The 16,577-nt window shown below is 43.5% G+C and overlaps 1 protein-coding gene across 2 annotated transcripts in view; it reads right to left on the bottom strand.

Moving 5' to 3' along the window:
* The window catches only part of Rhp (GTP-Rho-binding protein rhophilin), a 132,456-nt gene that overhangs the window by 11,529 nt on the left and 104,350 nt on the right, over positions 1–16,577 (bottom strand). For both annotated transcript variants that reach the window (XM_028183945.2, XM_028183946.2), the window contains 2 exons: positions 2,247–2,400; positions 1,003–1,144 (listed from right to left, as the gene is read on the bottom strand). In XM_028183945.2, the coding sequence (XP_028039746.2) occupies positions 1,003–1,144; positions 2,247–2,400 (296 nt within the window). The remainder of the gene's footprint in view (positions 1–1,002; positions 1,145–2,246; positions 2,401–16,577) is intronic.

Below are 16,577 nucleotides of genomic sequence, written 5' to 3'. Positions count from 1 at the left end.
TCTGTCTCGTCGAAATGAAGCAAAGGAATGAAATGATTTTTGAAGTGAAATTCTTTGGGCGCGTTGCGAATAAAATTTAACTCGTGACAGATTCGTTACGGCTAGAGAAAAGATACAATTTAGGAAGAGCGAGAGTGAGAAAATAGACAGATCGTCTCGCGAACCACTCGACCGTGGAGAGAGGGAAAAGATACAGCGAACTAGGTTATTTAGTTTAGCGACATCTATTGGATATCATATAAATTACTACGTTGCAAGGCCAACGCTGGCGCCCTCGGACTCTGCTGCGCGGAGCCCTGAAGCCCTGTTTTTAAGTGATGGTTTGTGACATAGGCTACCTTTTATCCCGGAAAACTTCCCGCGGGAAAATACACCTTAAACTACAGCTCAGCTCTTCCTTGACGGCGCAGACGAAGCCGCTTGTGTCAACTAGCACACTAATATCAGTTTAACGAATCCACGTGAAAGTTTGTCACAGACTTTCAGTATTCAGAAGATGCATTTACAATAGGCAAGAACTAGCTTGCTAGCCCTAGCAAGAGCAGAGCTTCGCAAAATCTACCACCAGATCGGAATCGCGACCTACTGAGAAAATCCGGCGAGAAACTCAGTGGGCTAGCATTAATGATATGGTGTTGTAGCATTAATGATTGAATGGTTGTGTTAAGACGACCTGTGTGCTTAATATGAGTTTTCTAACTTTTTTTTTTTTTTATTGCTGTATAGTCAGCCGAGCATACGGCCCACCTGATGGTGAGTGGTTACCGTCGCTCATGGACGTCAGAAATGCCAGGGGCAGAGCCAAGCCGCTGCCTACCGTTAGGTACTTCTCGATTGCAAATCGTATCGGCGGCTATAGACATAGCAAAACTATTTAATTTTAAATATTGATAGCACCAGATCTCATAGATAGCTTCTAAGCTAAAAAGTGACACTTAAACGTTTTAGCCTTCGACTATTTATATGAACAGCTAAAAGTGTTTGTATGTTCAACAATCGTACCTGTTAATGAATCGAACCACTCGAAGTAGACGCCCAGGGACCGGTCCGGCGGGAAGAACCGCCTCTCTATGTAGTACAGCTGGTTGTAGTACTTGAAGAGCAGGGCCACTCCTGCCGTCGAACGCACGGGGGTCCGGATTGCCTGGGGACAGGACGGCCTTCATAGTTTGTGTAACACGAGCTCGTCTGCTGGTTGCATAGATGATGCAAGACTGGTATAAACTGGTATGAACAGATATGACTAGGTATGAACAGATATGATCAGGTTTTTTTTCCTACCTATGCTGATAGCCTTGAGAGGCTATTTCAGCTTCACCCTAATGTGTGTAGGTGAGCTCACGGGGCTCAAACCGGAGTGTTGCTAACACTGACCCTAGCTAGAGCAGTGCTTCACAGAATCTACCACCGGATCGGAAACGCGACCCACTGAGAAGATCCGGCAAGAAACTCAGTCGGCTGGGTCTATGGGTTAATTCGCTCGTCGAGCCCTTCGTCGCAAGCGACGGGTTCGACGAGGACGGTGACCGTTGCTTGTGGTGCCTAAAAGCACTGTTAATGGATCAGGAGGATCCGTAATGACGTGCTTTGGGCGACGTCGACGGTTTACCATTCGGTAATGATCAGGTATGAACTGGTATGAACGGGTATGAACTAGTATGGATGCGGAAGGCGTGGTGAGTTCAAAGGGGGATGCGGATGATGAGTTCAAAGACGTCAGCAATGCCAGGAGCAGAGTTAGGCCGCTGCCTACCGTTTAATACTCTCCACAAGTCTCATTTGAAGAAGAACGTGTCATAGCGCTTGGGAAGCACCTTGGAGGGGAGCTCATTCCAGATTTACTGGTGGTAGGACTTCTTGTGAGTCCACCACCACCGTGCCTATTTCTGCCGTGAAGCAATAATGCGTTTCGGTTTGAAGGGAGCGGCAGCCGTTGTGTGGCGCATTTACGTCGTAGATGTCTATGGGCTCCAGTGACCACTTAACACCAGGAGGGCTGTAAGCTCGTCCACCCAACTAAGCAATAAAAAATAAAAAGAGGCGGATGATAGGTACGTGGCAAAAGAGATCTCTGGAAGCGCACTGTGGATGAACGCAGTGGTTCTAGGTAGTGTATCAGCTGTGCCCCTGACATTACTCAGGTGCACGAGCGATACTTACCATCAGATGATGGGTATACAAGGCGGTGGTGCCTACCCGCGCGGACTCACAAGAGGTCCTACCACTAGTAATAACAAAAGACCTACTTGTCTCATGTCCATAAAGTCGGAGATGGCGTCCTCGTAGTGCGCCGCGTCCTCGCTGTAATGTTCCAGGATGAAGTCCTTGAACGGGTCCCTGAAGTCTACCTCCTTCGTCTCCTTCAGGCCGAGAGGGATCATTGGCATTACGCATTCTTTGCTGTGAACATTGTATTGTCGATTTAGTATTCCCAGTTGCTTTTACGAGTTGAGAACTTTTTGTTTTCCTACCTAGTCTAGTAACCTTGAGGGGTTATTCTAGATTCATCGAGCTAGTAGGTGAGCTCACGGGGCTCAAACCGGGAGTGTGGCTAACACTACCCCTAGCAAGAGTTGCTGCTTCTGCGAAGCCTTGCTCTTGCTAGGGCTAGTGTGTGTGTAGTGCGACCCACTGAGAGGATCCGGCGAGAAGCTCAGTGCGCTGTGTCTATGGATAATTTACTCGTCGAGCCCTTCGTCGCAAAAGACGGGTTCGACGAGGACGGTGACCGGGTGTTGAGAACATGTAGTATTTGAACAAAATTCAGCGGAATCTGGTGGTAGGGCATTCACCACCACCACCACCACCTATTTCTGTGTTAAGCAGTGTGGTTCGCTGCGGATCTCCTATACTCAGGAGTTCTGGAGAGGGGGTTCCAGGTGAATGCTAAATGCTCAAAGAGCTAACGTAAGCGAAATACTCCACAATTTTACTGTGAAACGCGGAAAGATGGACGAAAATTATAATTTGCGTAATTACTGTCGTGGCCTAAAGGATACGACGTCCGGTGCATTGGTGTTGAGCGATGCACCGGTGTTCGAATCCCGCAGGCGGGTACCAATTTTTCTAATGAAATACGTACTCCACAAATGTTCACGATTGACTTTCACGGTGAAGGAATAACATCGTGTAATAAAAATCAAAACCGCAAAATTATAATTTGCGTAATTACTGGTGGTAGGACCTCTTGTGAGTCCGCACTGGTAGCTACCGCCACCTATTATTTCTGCCGTGAAGCAGTAATGCGTTTTGGCTTGAAGGGTGGGGAAGTCGTTGTAACTATACTGAGACCTTAAAACTTATATCTCAAAGGTAGGTGGCGGCATTTACGTCGTAGATGTCTATGGGCTCCGGTACCAGTTAAAATGGTGAGCCGTGAGCTCCTCGACCCACCTAAGCAATAAAAAAGAACGTTGTGTTTAACTATAATAAAAATATTTGTTAATGCATCATTGTTGGCAAGTAGCAGTTACCAGCCGCCATTGAAATAGCGTAATTGCGTTAATACAAGGAAAATATTCGCGCTATTTCTTTGACGTCCGTCACCGCGTTCGAGCTGGGTGAAGGTAATTGTGGTAAAAGTACTTACTATTTGGTTTTGGTTTAGTTTGTTGACATTAATTTATAGGGTCAATTAGGAAGGCTCGTGCAATCCTTGTGGTGTTACATTTAGGGTTGCCACCCGTGCTTTATAATAAAGTATTGTACGTACTCGGGTGACCACTTAACACCAGGTGGGCTCTGAGCTCGTCCACCCATCGAAGCAATAATTTTTTTTAAAATGTGAAACAAGTTTTAATTTTTTTATTGCTTAGATGGATGGATGAGCTCACAGCCCACCTGATGTTAAGTGGTTACTAGAGCCCATAGACAACTACAACGTAAATGCGCCACCCACCTTGAGATATAAGTTCTAAGGTCTCAGTATAGTTACACGATAATACTTTATTTGGCATGATTTGGTTTCTTTGGGATTTTCAAAAGTTTAGTCATATGTATTTTCTCGTTAACGCCACATCGCCTAAGCACTCGTTTTTTTAAAAGTATTTATGAACGCAACTTAACCTCAAACGTCAACAATGTCACTGTCATTAATTGTCACAATTTCTTGTTTAATTTCTTCAATACTAAAAAATACGTATTCAAACATAATAATAATAAAAATAAATTTGTACTTTATTATAATACTGTGTACTTTTTTTCCTAACTATAATAACCAATGTATTTAATCTGAAGAAAAAAGAGGTGGCAACCCTAGTTACATTAGCTATCCAAGTATCCAGGGCTCATGACGTATATAAACGTTAAAATAGGTAATGGTTTAAGCTTTTGTTATAAATAATAACATTTAATATGCGTGACAATTATTGAAATGACTTTTAGCATTAGTTTCGTGTTCCAAGCAAACAATATCGTTATAAGTTTAAATATTATCGATTTCTCAATTAATCAATTTTGAACGGATAATCGATTTTTTCTGGTATCTAGCTTCTTTTTTTTTTTTTTTTTTTTTTTTCCTACCTAAGCTGATAGCCTTGAGAGGCTATGTCAGCGTAACCCTAACTTTTGTAGGTGAGCTCATGGGGCTCAAACCTGATGACGTTGCTAACACGAACCCTAGCAAGAGTCGTGCTTCGCAGAATCTACCACCGGATCGGAAACGCGACCCACTGAGAAGATCCGGCGAGAAACTCAGTGGGCTGTGTCTGAGAGTTAATTTACTCGTCGAGCCCTTCGTCGCAAGCGACGGGTTCGACGAGAACGGTGACCGGTGCTTGAAGTACCTAGAAGCACCGTTAGTGGATCGGGAGGATCCGAGATGACGTGTTTTGGGCGACGTCGACTGCTTTCCATTCTGTCCGCAGGATCGGGAATGTAGTTACCGGCGGCCACGATGAGAGGGTTCTCGTGTCGTGCCGCTTTATCGAAGTGGCGCATCGACGCCGACTGCATATACTTACTGGTGGACTCTAAGTCCAGGTCGTCATGGAGGTCGACGTTCCTGACGAACCACGGGGCTCCGACGGCTATCCTGCAAAAACGGGATTGAATAATTTGGAATGACTTTAAGTGAGTGCGGGCCGCGTGAGCGAACACTACACTTGCATAGGTCATGACGGGGCGTATGCAAGTTTTGTAGAGTGTCACCTTATTTCTAAGGGACATTTTACTTCGCCTACATATCATCGGGTAGAGACGTCCTAGAATGAAGGCGGCACGATCGCGTACCGTCTTGATGTGGGGGCGGAATGTCATCCTACTGTCGAGGGTGACGCCTAAATATTTGACCTTCGGGGCCCACGGTATGGGCTGGTCGAACATCGTGATCGGGCGAACGGCGGGGGCGGGGGTATTGACGCGCCTAGTCGGGAGGGGGATGCTCAGCGTGGTGTTCGGAGGGCGACCCCTTTTGAAGAGCACCGCTGTGCTTTTCGTGGGGTTGATGTCGATGCGCCACTTCCGGAACCACTGTCCCATGGTGGTAGCTGCGGTCTGAAGTCGTCGATGAAGCAACGCCTTCTTCCTACACGAGTAGTAGATGGCGGTGTCATCGGCGAAGAGCGCCAGATGGGTCTCCGGAGACCGGGGTATATCATTGATATACAAACTAAATAGTAACGGGGAGAGGGCGGAGCCTTGCGGGACTCCGGCTGTGACGTGACGGGGCCGGGAACGCGTTCCCTCGACTCGATATCGGAACGAACGGTTCGACAAGTAGTCTCGTATGATGAGCACGAGTCTGTCTGGCACTCCCATGTTATACAGTTTGTATATCAAACCGTTGTGCCAGATTTTGTCGAACGCCTTCGCTATATCGAAGAAGAGGGCTCCTGTCGGAATGGGTTTCCGCCTGTTCAGCCCTAGTAATATGTGCTCCGTGAGGCGGTGCACTTGATGGACGCACGAGTGTCTGGCGCGGAATCCAAACTGCTCGTCTATAAGAATTTTATTCGCGGATACGAAGTCCCAGAGGCGTTTACGAAGGAGCCGTTCGTATAGTTTGCCTATCGCCGGGAGGAGACTGATGGGGCGGTAACTCGCGGTTTCGTTCTTCGGTTTGCCCGGCTTGTGTATGCCGATAACGTCCGCTTCTTTCCACGCCGCGGGAAAGATGCAGTTCGTCATAGCAGCATTTAATATGGTGGCCAACATCGTTATCAGTTGGGCTGGTAACAATTTAAGCGCGCGGTTGCGGATGCCGTCGGAGCCGGGAGCTTTCCGTGGTTGCAGGCTATCGATCGCCTCCTTAACCTCGGAAGTGGTAATGGGGGGTAACGCGTCCGAGGGCGGCAGGGAAGCTCTGCGCTCGACCTCCCTGTCGACGAACTCAGTGTGTTCGGGGTCCGCGTGTTGAGTGCTGGTGGTGCACTGCTCTTGCAGTGCATCGGCCAGCAACTCTGCCTTGTCATCGTCATCGTAAGCCGGTGGTTGGCCTGAGGGGCGTACGAGAGGCGGCATAGTGACGATAGTTTCGGACTTGAGGGTCCTAGCTAGTCGCCAGTATGCTTGGTGAGTGGGTGCGAGTTCTTTTAAATAACTATCCCAGTTTTCGTTTCGGGCGTCGCTCAAGCGGGATTTGACCTCCCGCTGTAAGCGACGCATCCGAGTCCGGTTTGAATCCGTGGGATATCGATCGTAGGCCCGGATTGCCACGTTCCTAACTCTTACGAGGTCCCTAAGATCGGGGGAAAGTCTGATGCGGTGGAAGCTATCCTCCACATCGACTTGCTTTGAAGATCTTGTGATCGCCGTCAAGACGTGATCAGTGAAGATGTTTATGGATTCGACGGTATCCTCGGGGGATGGAGTTGAATCCGGGGGTATCTAGCCCTATTTAACAGACTATATATAGGTTTAGGACTTTTTTTTAAGGGATTTTATGACCTGGTAACTGAGACCTTTAAGTCATGTCTTATTTTAATTTATATTATTCATATTTTTATGAAAAATGATATTATGGAGTGAAATGAAATAAAGATGATTAATTTGAGACATTAATCAACTGGGATGAAATTAAATGAAATGAATTGAGATGATATGGGATGAAATATAATCTCAGTAAAATGGTGGTCATTTACTAAGATTTTTTCAGTGGACTTTTTGGGAGGATCCCGAGAAGTTACTTCCAGCGGCTTTGTTTCATTTTCCCACATTTGTGCGCTTTAACAGATATTAAACAGTTAATAAACCACCATTATTACACATTTAAACCCGAAGAAACACTAAATAGACAAAATAAAACAAATCACACAACTTCACTCCTCGCGTTCCCGCCAAAAAGTCGCCTTAGGACTATCTACTATCTTACTACAGACTATAGTCTCTTATATAGGGCCTGACACCAAATAGTCCACCCATTAAAGAAAAGAAAAAAATAACCTAGTCTTTACTTTGACCTCAGCATTAGCCCTATTTAACAAACTATAGTATTTACTTTGTCGTGGCATTCCACTCGTTACAATATGGCCGCTTCGAAGCGCGGGAATAAATGAAAACAATGGCGGAAAAAAGTTTTTATTAAACTTTTTTTTTCTCTCGGATAGAACAATGCTAGTTTCGTGTTAATCCATTATCTTTTTTATTAACAGTTAATTAGGCGTTTGTGAGATGTGCAATTGAGACTTTACTATGAAAAAGATTAATTAAGTAATTTTGTGAACTGAATATCGATGTATATTGAATAGTGTATTTATTATAACATTTTAATTAAATTTCGTGTTTAAAGACCGCTGCGTCATCTCACACTAACAAATAATAATAATAATAACTGTGAAAAAATCACGCACGGTCATCTGGCCCCAAATTAGGAGTCGCTGTGTTATGGGTACCAAAGACTGACATACACAGTTTTTATTTATTTATTTTTATTGCTACATGGTTGGACGAGTTCACAGCTCACCTGGTGTTAAGTGGTTACTGGAGCCCATAGACATCTACGACGTAAATGCGCCACCCACCTCGAGATATAAATTTTAAGGTCTCAAGTATAGTTACAACGGCTGCCCCACCCTTCAAACCGAAACGCATTACTGCTTCACGGCAGAAATAGGCAGGGCGGTGGTACCTACTAGTGCGGACTCACAAGAGGTCCTATATCACCATTATATAACACACAATATTTCTTTACTGCGGTCATGTATTATTAATCTTTTATTTAAGTTGATTATTTGTTTAAAATTTAAAAAATATTTTTAGGCTATTTCTTATTCAGATACAATAAATTGGCAAGGAAAAACAGAAAAGAACTACAGTCAAACCTGAGTAAGTGACAACTGGATAAGTGAGAAAACTCTATAAGTGAGAGTAGTAGCCAGGACCCGTCATTTTAAGCTGCCAAAACCTCTATTAGCGAGAAACAGAAACCTCTTTAACGGCCTGGCCACGGGGATCGGCGGTGCGAACAGCGAAGCGGTGGACGAGGCGACCATTCGCGCAGCACCGTTTGCAGGCCACGGGTACTCACGTTCGCCGACGCGACTAGTAAGGAAGTCCGACAGCGAAATGTCTATATCGAAATTATCTCGATATTGCTTACAAATTAATAGTTTTTTGGTTCAGGACCTATTATTTGGAAAATATTGTGAAGTACATGATTTGAATAAGAATCGGAGTATACCTATAGATGGAGAATTCCACAAGAAGTACGAGAAATACTTTGGGTGGCTAGACTTCCAAATAGCTGGTCTAGCTAGTATTTCAGCTATATATTTTTTTTATTGCTTAGATGGGTGGATGAGCTCACAGTCCACCTTGTGTTAAGTGGTTACTGAAGCCCATAGACATCCACAACGTAAATGCGCCACCCACCTTGAGATATAACCACTATAAGTTCTAAGGTCTCAAGTATAGTTACAATGGCTGCCCCACCCTTCAAACCGAAACGCATTACTACTTCACGGCAGAAACAGGCAGGGTGGTGGTACCCACCCGCGCGGACTCACAAGAGGTCCTACCCCCAGTAATTACGCAAATTATAATTTTGAGGGTTTCATTTTTATTACACGATGTTATTCCTTCACCGTGGAAATCAATCGTGAACATTAAAATTTGTTGAGTACGTATTTCATTACAAAAATTGGTACCCGCCTGATATTCGACTACCGGTGCATCGCTCAACACCGGACGTCTTATCCGTTCGGCCACGACGAGTTTAAAAAAAAAAAAAAATTAATAAAAAATATAAAATATAAAAATTTCGGCGTTCATTTTTCGCGGCGAAAACAACTAAACTCATTTAATCACTGCACTATTCGCCGCGACTACCGCTCGACTCCGTGGCTTGCGCCGTCCTTATTCATGCATTTGTTTTGCTCGCCCGCCGCATCGTAAGTCGCCCGCGCGATTCGCTCGGTACATTCCGCCGGTCGCTTCGCCGGTCGCCGGTGCGCGTGGCTTGTTAGGTACATTTCTATGCTCTTATTTTAGTCGCTAGACGCTTCGCCGTTCGCACCGCGCGAATATTCGTATCGGCGAATGTCCCGTGGCCAGGCTGTAAGAGAGAGTGGTTTTTTCCTCATGGACCTCCGTAAGTGAGACTGCTACTTATCTATACCTCTATAAGCGACAGTCGAGCTTTATTTATTTATATTATTTAGTGGGAACAAATGACAAAACAAATTACAAATTTAACATCTGCTATTTTATAACTCATTCTTAACTTTTGTGGAACTTCCATCCATTGTTTTTGTATTGTTTTCTCGTCAATATTAAACCTATTCTATTTCGTGGAACTAAATAACGCTGTTATTTTATCGCATTCCTTTCGAATGGACACGTGTGCCTGTGTACCGTCCTGTTTGTCGGACTTACTCAGTTTATCGTTAATCAATTGGGAAGGAAAGTTCTCTTCTGCATCATGTCAAAACGGAAAATTAAAGTTGTTCTGCATCATGTCAAAACGGAAAATTAAAGTACTGTCATTAAGTGATAAGCTTAAAATAGTGAAAACGTTTGAATCCGGAAAATCGCGAAATGAAATACAGATGGAGCATTAGCGAGAAACTCGGGTTAGTGAGAAACCTCTATAAGCGAGAATGAGATTGTGCTCCCTTGAACTCTCGCTTATCCAGGTTTGACTGTATTGCCCCCTTTATTTCAGTTTTTTTACATCCTCTTTGAGGATATTTGCAGTAAGAAAAGAATTAGCGCTATCGGTCCAACCGGGCCAGCCGACCAAGGGAAATAGGGATTCAATTTTATATATTATATAGGTTTCATACCATTTTCTAAATCGAAAGGTGTCGCCAGAACCAGTAGTATATTAAGAAAATCTTCCAATAATCACATCTATTGCAATATTATGGTCTAGCTCCACCATCACTACTAAGTGCTGATGATTATGTGAATTTTCTCTTTGAAAGGGTCACGGCTTTCATTATGCGAACGTCGATTCTTTAAACAGGTTCCCCTGTCGCCTCTCCGATATAATAGCGTAATGATACAGCGAAACGAACTGGACGGTGTGCAATCACATATGTAAATTCTGAACGCGAATTGTAAGAATAATCAATTCTGTATTATAGGAGAAAGATTTTTATGTTTTTGTTGTCTCACTCATATAATATGGTATTTTTTATATTAATCATCTTTGCAGCATTAATTTTTTTAATTTTTATTTTTTACCAGTTACATTATCTGTTTTTTAAAGTAAGATAAAATTATGTATTAATTTTGTTAATAGTAGTAAAAACATAGGTAAACTAAAAAAAAAAACTTAAGACAAAAACTAAACTACGCTCTTTTGACAGTATTTATGAGAAAAATACTGGTGATACCAAATGATTCCGAATATTAACTCAATTTGGAATATTTTTGGAAATTGTACACTTTTAATGCGAAAAGACGATATATTTTGAAGTCGTCGTGGCCTAAAGGATAAGACGTCCGGTGCATTCGTGTCGAGCGATGCACCGGTGTTCGAATCCCGCAGGCGGGTACCAATTTTTCTAATGAAATACGTACTCAACAATTGTTCACGATTGACTTCCACGGTGAAGGAATAACATCGTGTAATAAAAATCAAACCCGCAAAATTATAATTTGCGTAATTACTGGTGGTAGGACCTCTTGTGAGTCCGCGCGGGTGGGTATCTCCACCCTGCCTATTTCTGCCGTGAAGCAGTAATGCGTTTCGGTTTGAAGGGTGGGGCAGCCGTTGAAAGTACATTGAGACCTTAGAACTTATGTCTCAAGATCGGTGGCGCATTTACGTTATAGATGTCTATGGGCTCCAGTAACCACTTAACACCAGGTGGGTTGTGAGCTCGTCCACCCACACATAAGCAGTAAAAAAAAAGAACGTTGTGTTTGACTATATAAAAACATTTGGTAATGCGTCAGTGTCGGCAAGTATCATTTATTTTTATTTATTGCTTAGATGAGTGGACGAGCTCACTGCCCACCTGGTCTTAAGTGGTTACTGGAGCCCATAGACATCTACAACGTAAATGCGCCACCCACCTTGAGATACAAGTTCTAAGGTCTCAGTATAGTTACAACGGCTGCCCCGCCCTTCAAACCGAAACGCATTACTGCTTCACGGCAGAAATAGGCAGGGTGGTGGTACCTACCCGCGCGGACCCACAAGAGGTCCTACCACCATATAAATCATCAGTTACCAGCCGACTTTGAAATATCGTAATTGTGTTAATACAAGGAAAATATTCGCGCTATTTCTTTGATGTCCGTCACCGCGTTCGAGCTTGGTTAAGGTAACCACTTAACACCAGGTGGGCTGTGAGCTCGTCCACCCACCAAGAAGACCAAGATACTATGGCATACGTTTGGATGGTCCACAGACAGCCCTGTCTGCAGTTTACTTAAGATACCGTGACGATTACCTGAGACCACACCCACAATCAAAATGTAGGTTAATCCACAAAATTAAAACACCTTAAGAACGAATAAATAAGAAACCAATTTCACCACTGTAACGTTGATTTAAAGCCTATTTTCGCACGCGCGTTTGCACGTACATAAAACGTTACTGATTTGACGAATCTAATTGATTTGGTTTCCTGTTTTCGTAATTATCAAACGCATAGATATGGTAATGGGACGTCTTGATTTATGTGATGTTATAAATTGTCCGCGGTCAAACAGTGTGATTGACAAGTCAAGTTATTGCTTTAATTATGAACTAGTAAAACCCGGTATGTGTGAATGTCGTTAATTGAACGAAAATCATAAAGTTCTTGAAATTACTCGTGCCTATTTTTTTTATTTATTTTTTTATTGCTTAGTTGGGTGGTAGAGCTCACAGCCCACCTGGTGTTAAGTGTTTACTAGAGCCCATAGACATCTACAACGTAAATGCGCCACCCACCTTGAGATATAAGTTCTAAGGTCTCAGTATAGTTACAACGGCTGCCCCACCCTTCAAAACGAAACACATTACTGCTTCACGACAGAAATAGGCAGGGTGGTGGTACCTACGCGTGCGTACTCACAAGAGGACCTACCACCAGTAAGCGTCTGAGGATTTTGCCCTAGTTTTCCAAAATAAGGTTGGTAAAATAATAGAGAATTATTTCGTGGAATCTCTTCCTCATAATTAATGACGGAATGTCGATTAACCAAATGATACAGGATATAGATGATGCGCGCAGCAGTTGCGCAGTCGGTTCTATGACTCACTATGGTAGATTCAGCGAAGCACTGCTTTTCCTGGGGCTGTTGTTAGCAAATTCCCTCAGGTTAAGCCTGTGAGCACATCTATCTGCCAAGGCGTAACTGGAATAGCATCTTGCGCTACGAGCGAAAAGGATTTAAAAAAAAGTCTGTTTTGCGTTTTTATATTATTATGTTTTATCATGCAACGCTCGATCGGTTGGCCACCGCTAATATAAGCTATTACATTAAAATCCATTCAGTCGTTTTTACGTAAAACATTAACAAATAAAAAACTAATAATTTCAAATGAAAGCACATGAAGAACGGTTGCGTTTCCTTTTTTTTTTTATTGCCCCTGTAGGCAGACGAGCATACGGCCCACCTGATGGTGAGTGGTTACCGTCGCCCATGGACTTCAGCAATGCCAGGGGCAGAGCCAAGCCGCTGCTTACCGTTTAATACTCTCCACAAGCCTCGTTTAAAGAAGGACATGTCATAGCGCTCGGGAAACACCGTGGAGGGGAGCTCATTCCATAGCCGTATGTACATATTTCCCTAAATGTTTATTGTATTTCACAGTTCGGGGAGTTCCCCGTTATTGCAATCAGTGTACTTTGCCGCTAGGGGCGCTGTTCCAACTCCATACAAATTCGAGTTAACTTTAACTCGATCGAGAACGTTAAAAAACTCGCACTAAGCACGCATCATCATCACCATTCTTTTTTATTTATTTATTTATTGATGCACAAAACAAATTACAATCATTACAGTACATATTAGCTAAATCGTACAAGTAGTACCTAGATCTAATCTGGATTGCAATCTAAATAGTATGTACACTCAGCAAAACCATAATAACGTGCATACATTTGGCTATTGAAAACGCAATTGCAATTACAAATATTGATAACTAGCCATTGTTAAATAGGATATCCTTCACACATCTGACAAATCCCCTGAGTCTAGGTTGAAAGATATCAAGGTTACTGTGACATTTAGCCGAATCATTATACTGTCTGACCATTCTTTCCTATTACCCTTTGCTAGGGTGTAGGGCTCGAATCAAATCCTGCCATTTACATCGGTCTTGGGCAGTCTGTTCTAACTCCTCCCACGTCATGCCCAAGACACCTAGCTCCTGTCCCACCGAGCGACGCCAAGTAGTTCTGGGGCGGCCTCTCTACCTTTTCCTCCAGACACTTTCCAGGTCAGTGCTCTCTTTGATAGGTGGGTATCGGGCTTTCTCAATATATGACCAATCCAATACCACTTTTTTTTTATTGCCGTTTAGGCAGACGATCATGCGGCCCACCTGATGGTGAGTGGTTACCGTCGCTCATAGACGTCAGCAATGCCAAGGGCAAAGCCAAGCCGTTGCCCACCGTTTAATACTAATATTTTCCGCGTAAGGATCTCCTTCTCCATTGGTCTCTACTTGGCACTAAGCACGCAGTGTTGCCAAACGATTGAGACCCAAAAACGTTTTTAACGATGTGTATAATATGCAAATGTCCAACCACATACATACTTATAAACTTTTGAAAATTCGTTGATTTACAAATCGTGTTCAAGCCAAATCATGTAATAAAGGTACCGTGTTTGGAGAGGCTTACGACAAAGGGAAGATCTTTCACCGAGCGGGTGATATTGCTCGGTAGACCGACGGTCCGAATGTTGTTGTTCCAAACTTGTATATATGCGCTTTATCTTGGAAATGTCGTAAGCGAGATTCAGGCATCTGTCAATTATCTTGCGTTGTATGATGGCTACCCGCCACACCGTGTATTATTAATTTCGAGATTTATTTATTCAATGAGGATTCTTTACTGTTTACCTAATCAATTATCGCCTTTCTAGTGTTTTATTAGAATTATGCAATTTAAACACTGTCTATACATATGGTCATCTGTAGGGTTGACAACACTAAACAAGTCACGATATATTAGGAATAAGGTAGGAAATCGATTATTTTATATAAGTTAGAGTTCGACCTCCTTCGAACCTCCTTCGGCATTGTGGTATTATGAAAATAGGTTAAGATTATTTACAACATTGTAAATGATGGGGATGAAAAGTACTAATTAATTGGAACCCTTGAAACATTTCCAGTGGGTTGATGACACAAAACACACAGAGAGAGCGTCACATTGTCACGTGGACCATTTGTAGGCATTAGGGCATATTGTTCATCTGTTGATGTGTGGTCTCCGTTGTTGGGCATATCGTTCATCTGTGGTCTCCGTTGTTTATGGATGTCGCCAACGCCAGGGGCAAGTAACACAGTAAACTCCCTTTGAACATCCTTTGAAGAAGAGCATATAATAGGGATGCAAAGAAGAAAACTCCAATACCGGTAGGTACGCGGTAAAAGACCTCCGGAAATGGGCTGTAGGTGAACGCAGCGTTTCTACGTAGCATGGATGAGCTGTTGCGCTTAGTGGGAGTTTTTTAACGTTCTCGATAGCGTAAAAGTTAACTCAAATTTGTATGGAGTTGGAATGTTTGCCTACGTCTGCCGCTAGGGGCGCTGTTACAACTGCATACAAATTTGAGTTAACTTTTACTCTATCGAAAACGTTAAAGAACACTAAGCACGCTGGTGACGGGATCATTACGCACAAATCCTCAGAGCACTCCTCATGGAGAACATATGGCGTAGAGGACTGAGTAAGCCGAAGTCCCTTGATAGACCCTAAGTTTCAAACGGTCTGTCAGAACGTGAATTATCATTGACTAAACGGTCGTCTTCCGTTTGCAAATTCTCCTAAAAAACAAATCGATAACCCTATCATAACATTCCAACGTATATCGCCTTCACATTTTGTCTTCAAGGCTGTCAACTTAATTTCCCACCTAAATATTTGATTAGAACGAAATGATGTGGTATAGTTTCACGAATAAAATTATTGAAACAAGTTTTTAAATAACTCATTCGATGTGTTCGTGCGTATTTGTGGATTAAAAGTTGTGAGACTAAATACGATTGTGACTATTCGATTATCTTTTTATTATTATTATATTTATTAGTATATTTTTTTTTCAATTTTGTTTTTAAATATTGAATTGTCATCGGTCCTTAACAAGTATACCAAATTTCGAGTTAATCCGACGTTTTTAAGAGGGTCAAAATCGTGTTCAAAGATTCCGTTACAAACTTACATACATACGTCTGAAGCTAGTAAAAGCGTATTAAAAAGTGACAGTCCTGTTCAAAACGGGACGTCTGGTCACGTTATACAAACATTTTATTTTTTTTTGGTCAGGAGGAAATCGCCGGACTTCCGCCCTCCACTGGGGACGGCGGGCGGAGCATGTCGGAGTCGAACCGACTAAAACCTCCTGTCGCTCAACAACCAACATCCAAACCTCACATGAGACAGAACTCATGAAAAGGCAAAGGGGGGAAAGTGAAGTGTTTAGTGCGGAGCACATCTCTCCCATCACCCTCCCCCTCGGGACGCCGGACTGGCGGTCGTCGGCGCCACGACCCTCTCGGTCGGCAGGCTATCCGGAGCCCGCCTAGATGGCGCCGGTTAGAGTGAGCTATCCTACGGAATACCCCGCTGGGTCAGAACCAGCGTGGGTCGAGGATAGCCGTTTATCCGGGATATAGCCGGGATAGGATAGCGGAGGCGCTCGCCACTGATAGTCAGCGGCGAGCGCCTCCGCTTCCAGAACCCAAGGCGGCGTCCCAGCCAGTACACACGCCGCCTCGAAGGAGATGGTGCGATAACCACGAATGACCCTGACCGCGATGGTGCGTTGCGGCTGTTGCAGCAGCTTCGCTACCCCCACGGCCAGGGACTGGCCCCACACGGGCGCCCTATATAGGGCCATTGATCGCACCACTCCTGACGTTATACAAACATAACCAAATATACTCACACATTAAAATCAGTCAGTGATTCAAGAGATTCTTAAGTTCGCCCCTATAGGAGCTTTTAGTGATTAGTAATTTGATTGTT

This window comes from Bombyx mandarina, chromosome 20 (assembly GCF_030267445.1).
Source record: "Bombyx mandarina strain Sakado chromosome 20, ASM3026744v2".
Classification (NCBI taxonomy): domain Eukaryota; kingdom Metazoa; phylum Arthropoda; class Insecta; order Lepidoptera; family Bombycidae; genus Bombyx; species Bombyx mandarina.
The sequence above is the reverse complement of the archived record's forward strand: the minus strand, read 5'-3'. Positions and strand labels throughout refer to the sequence as shown.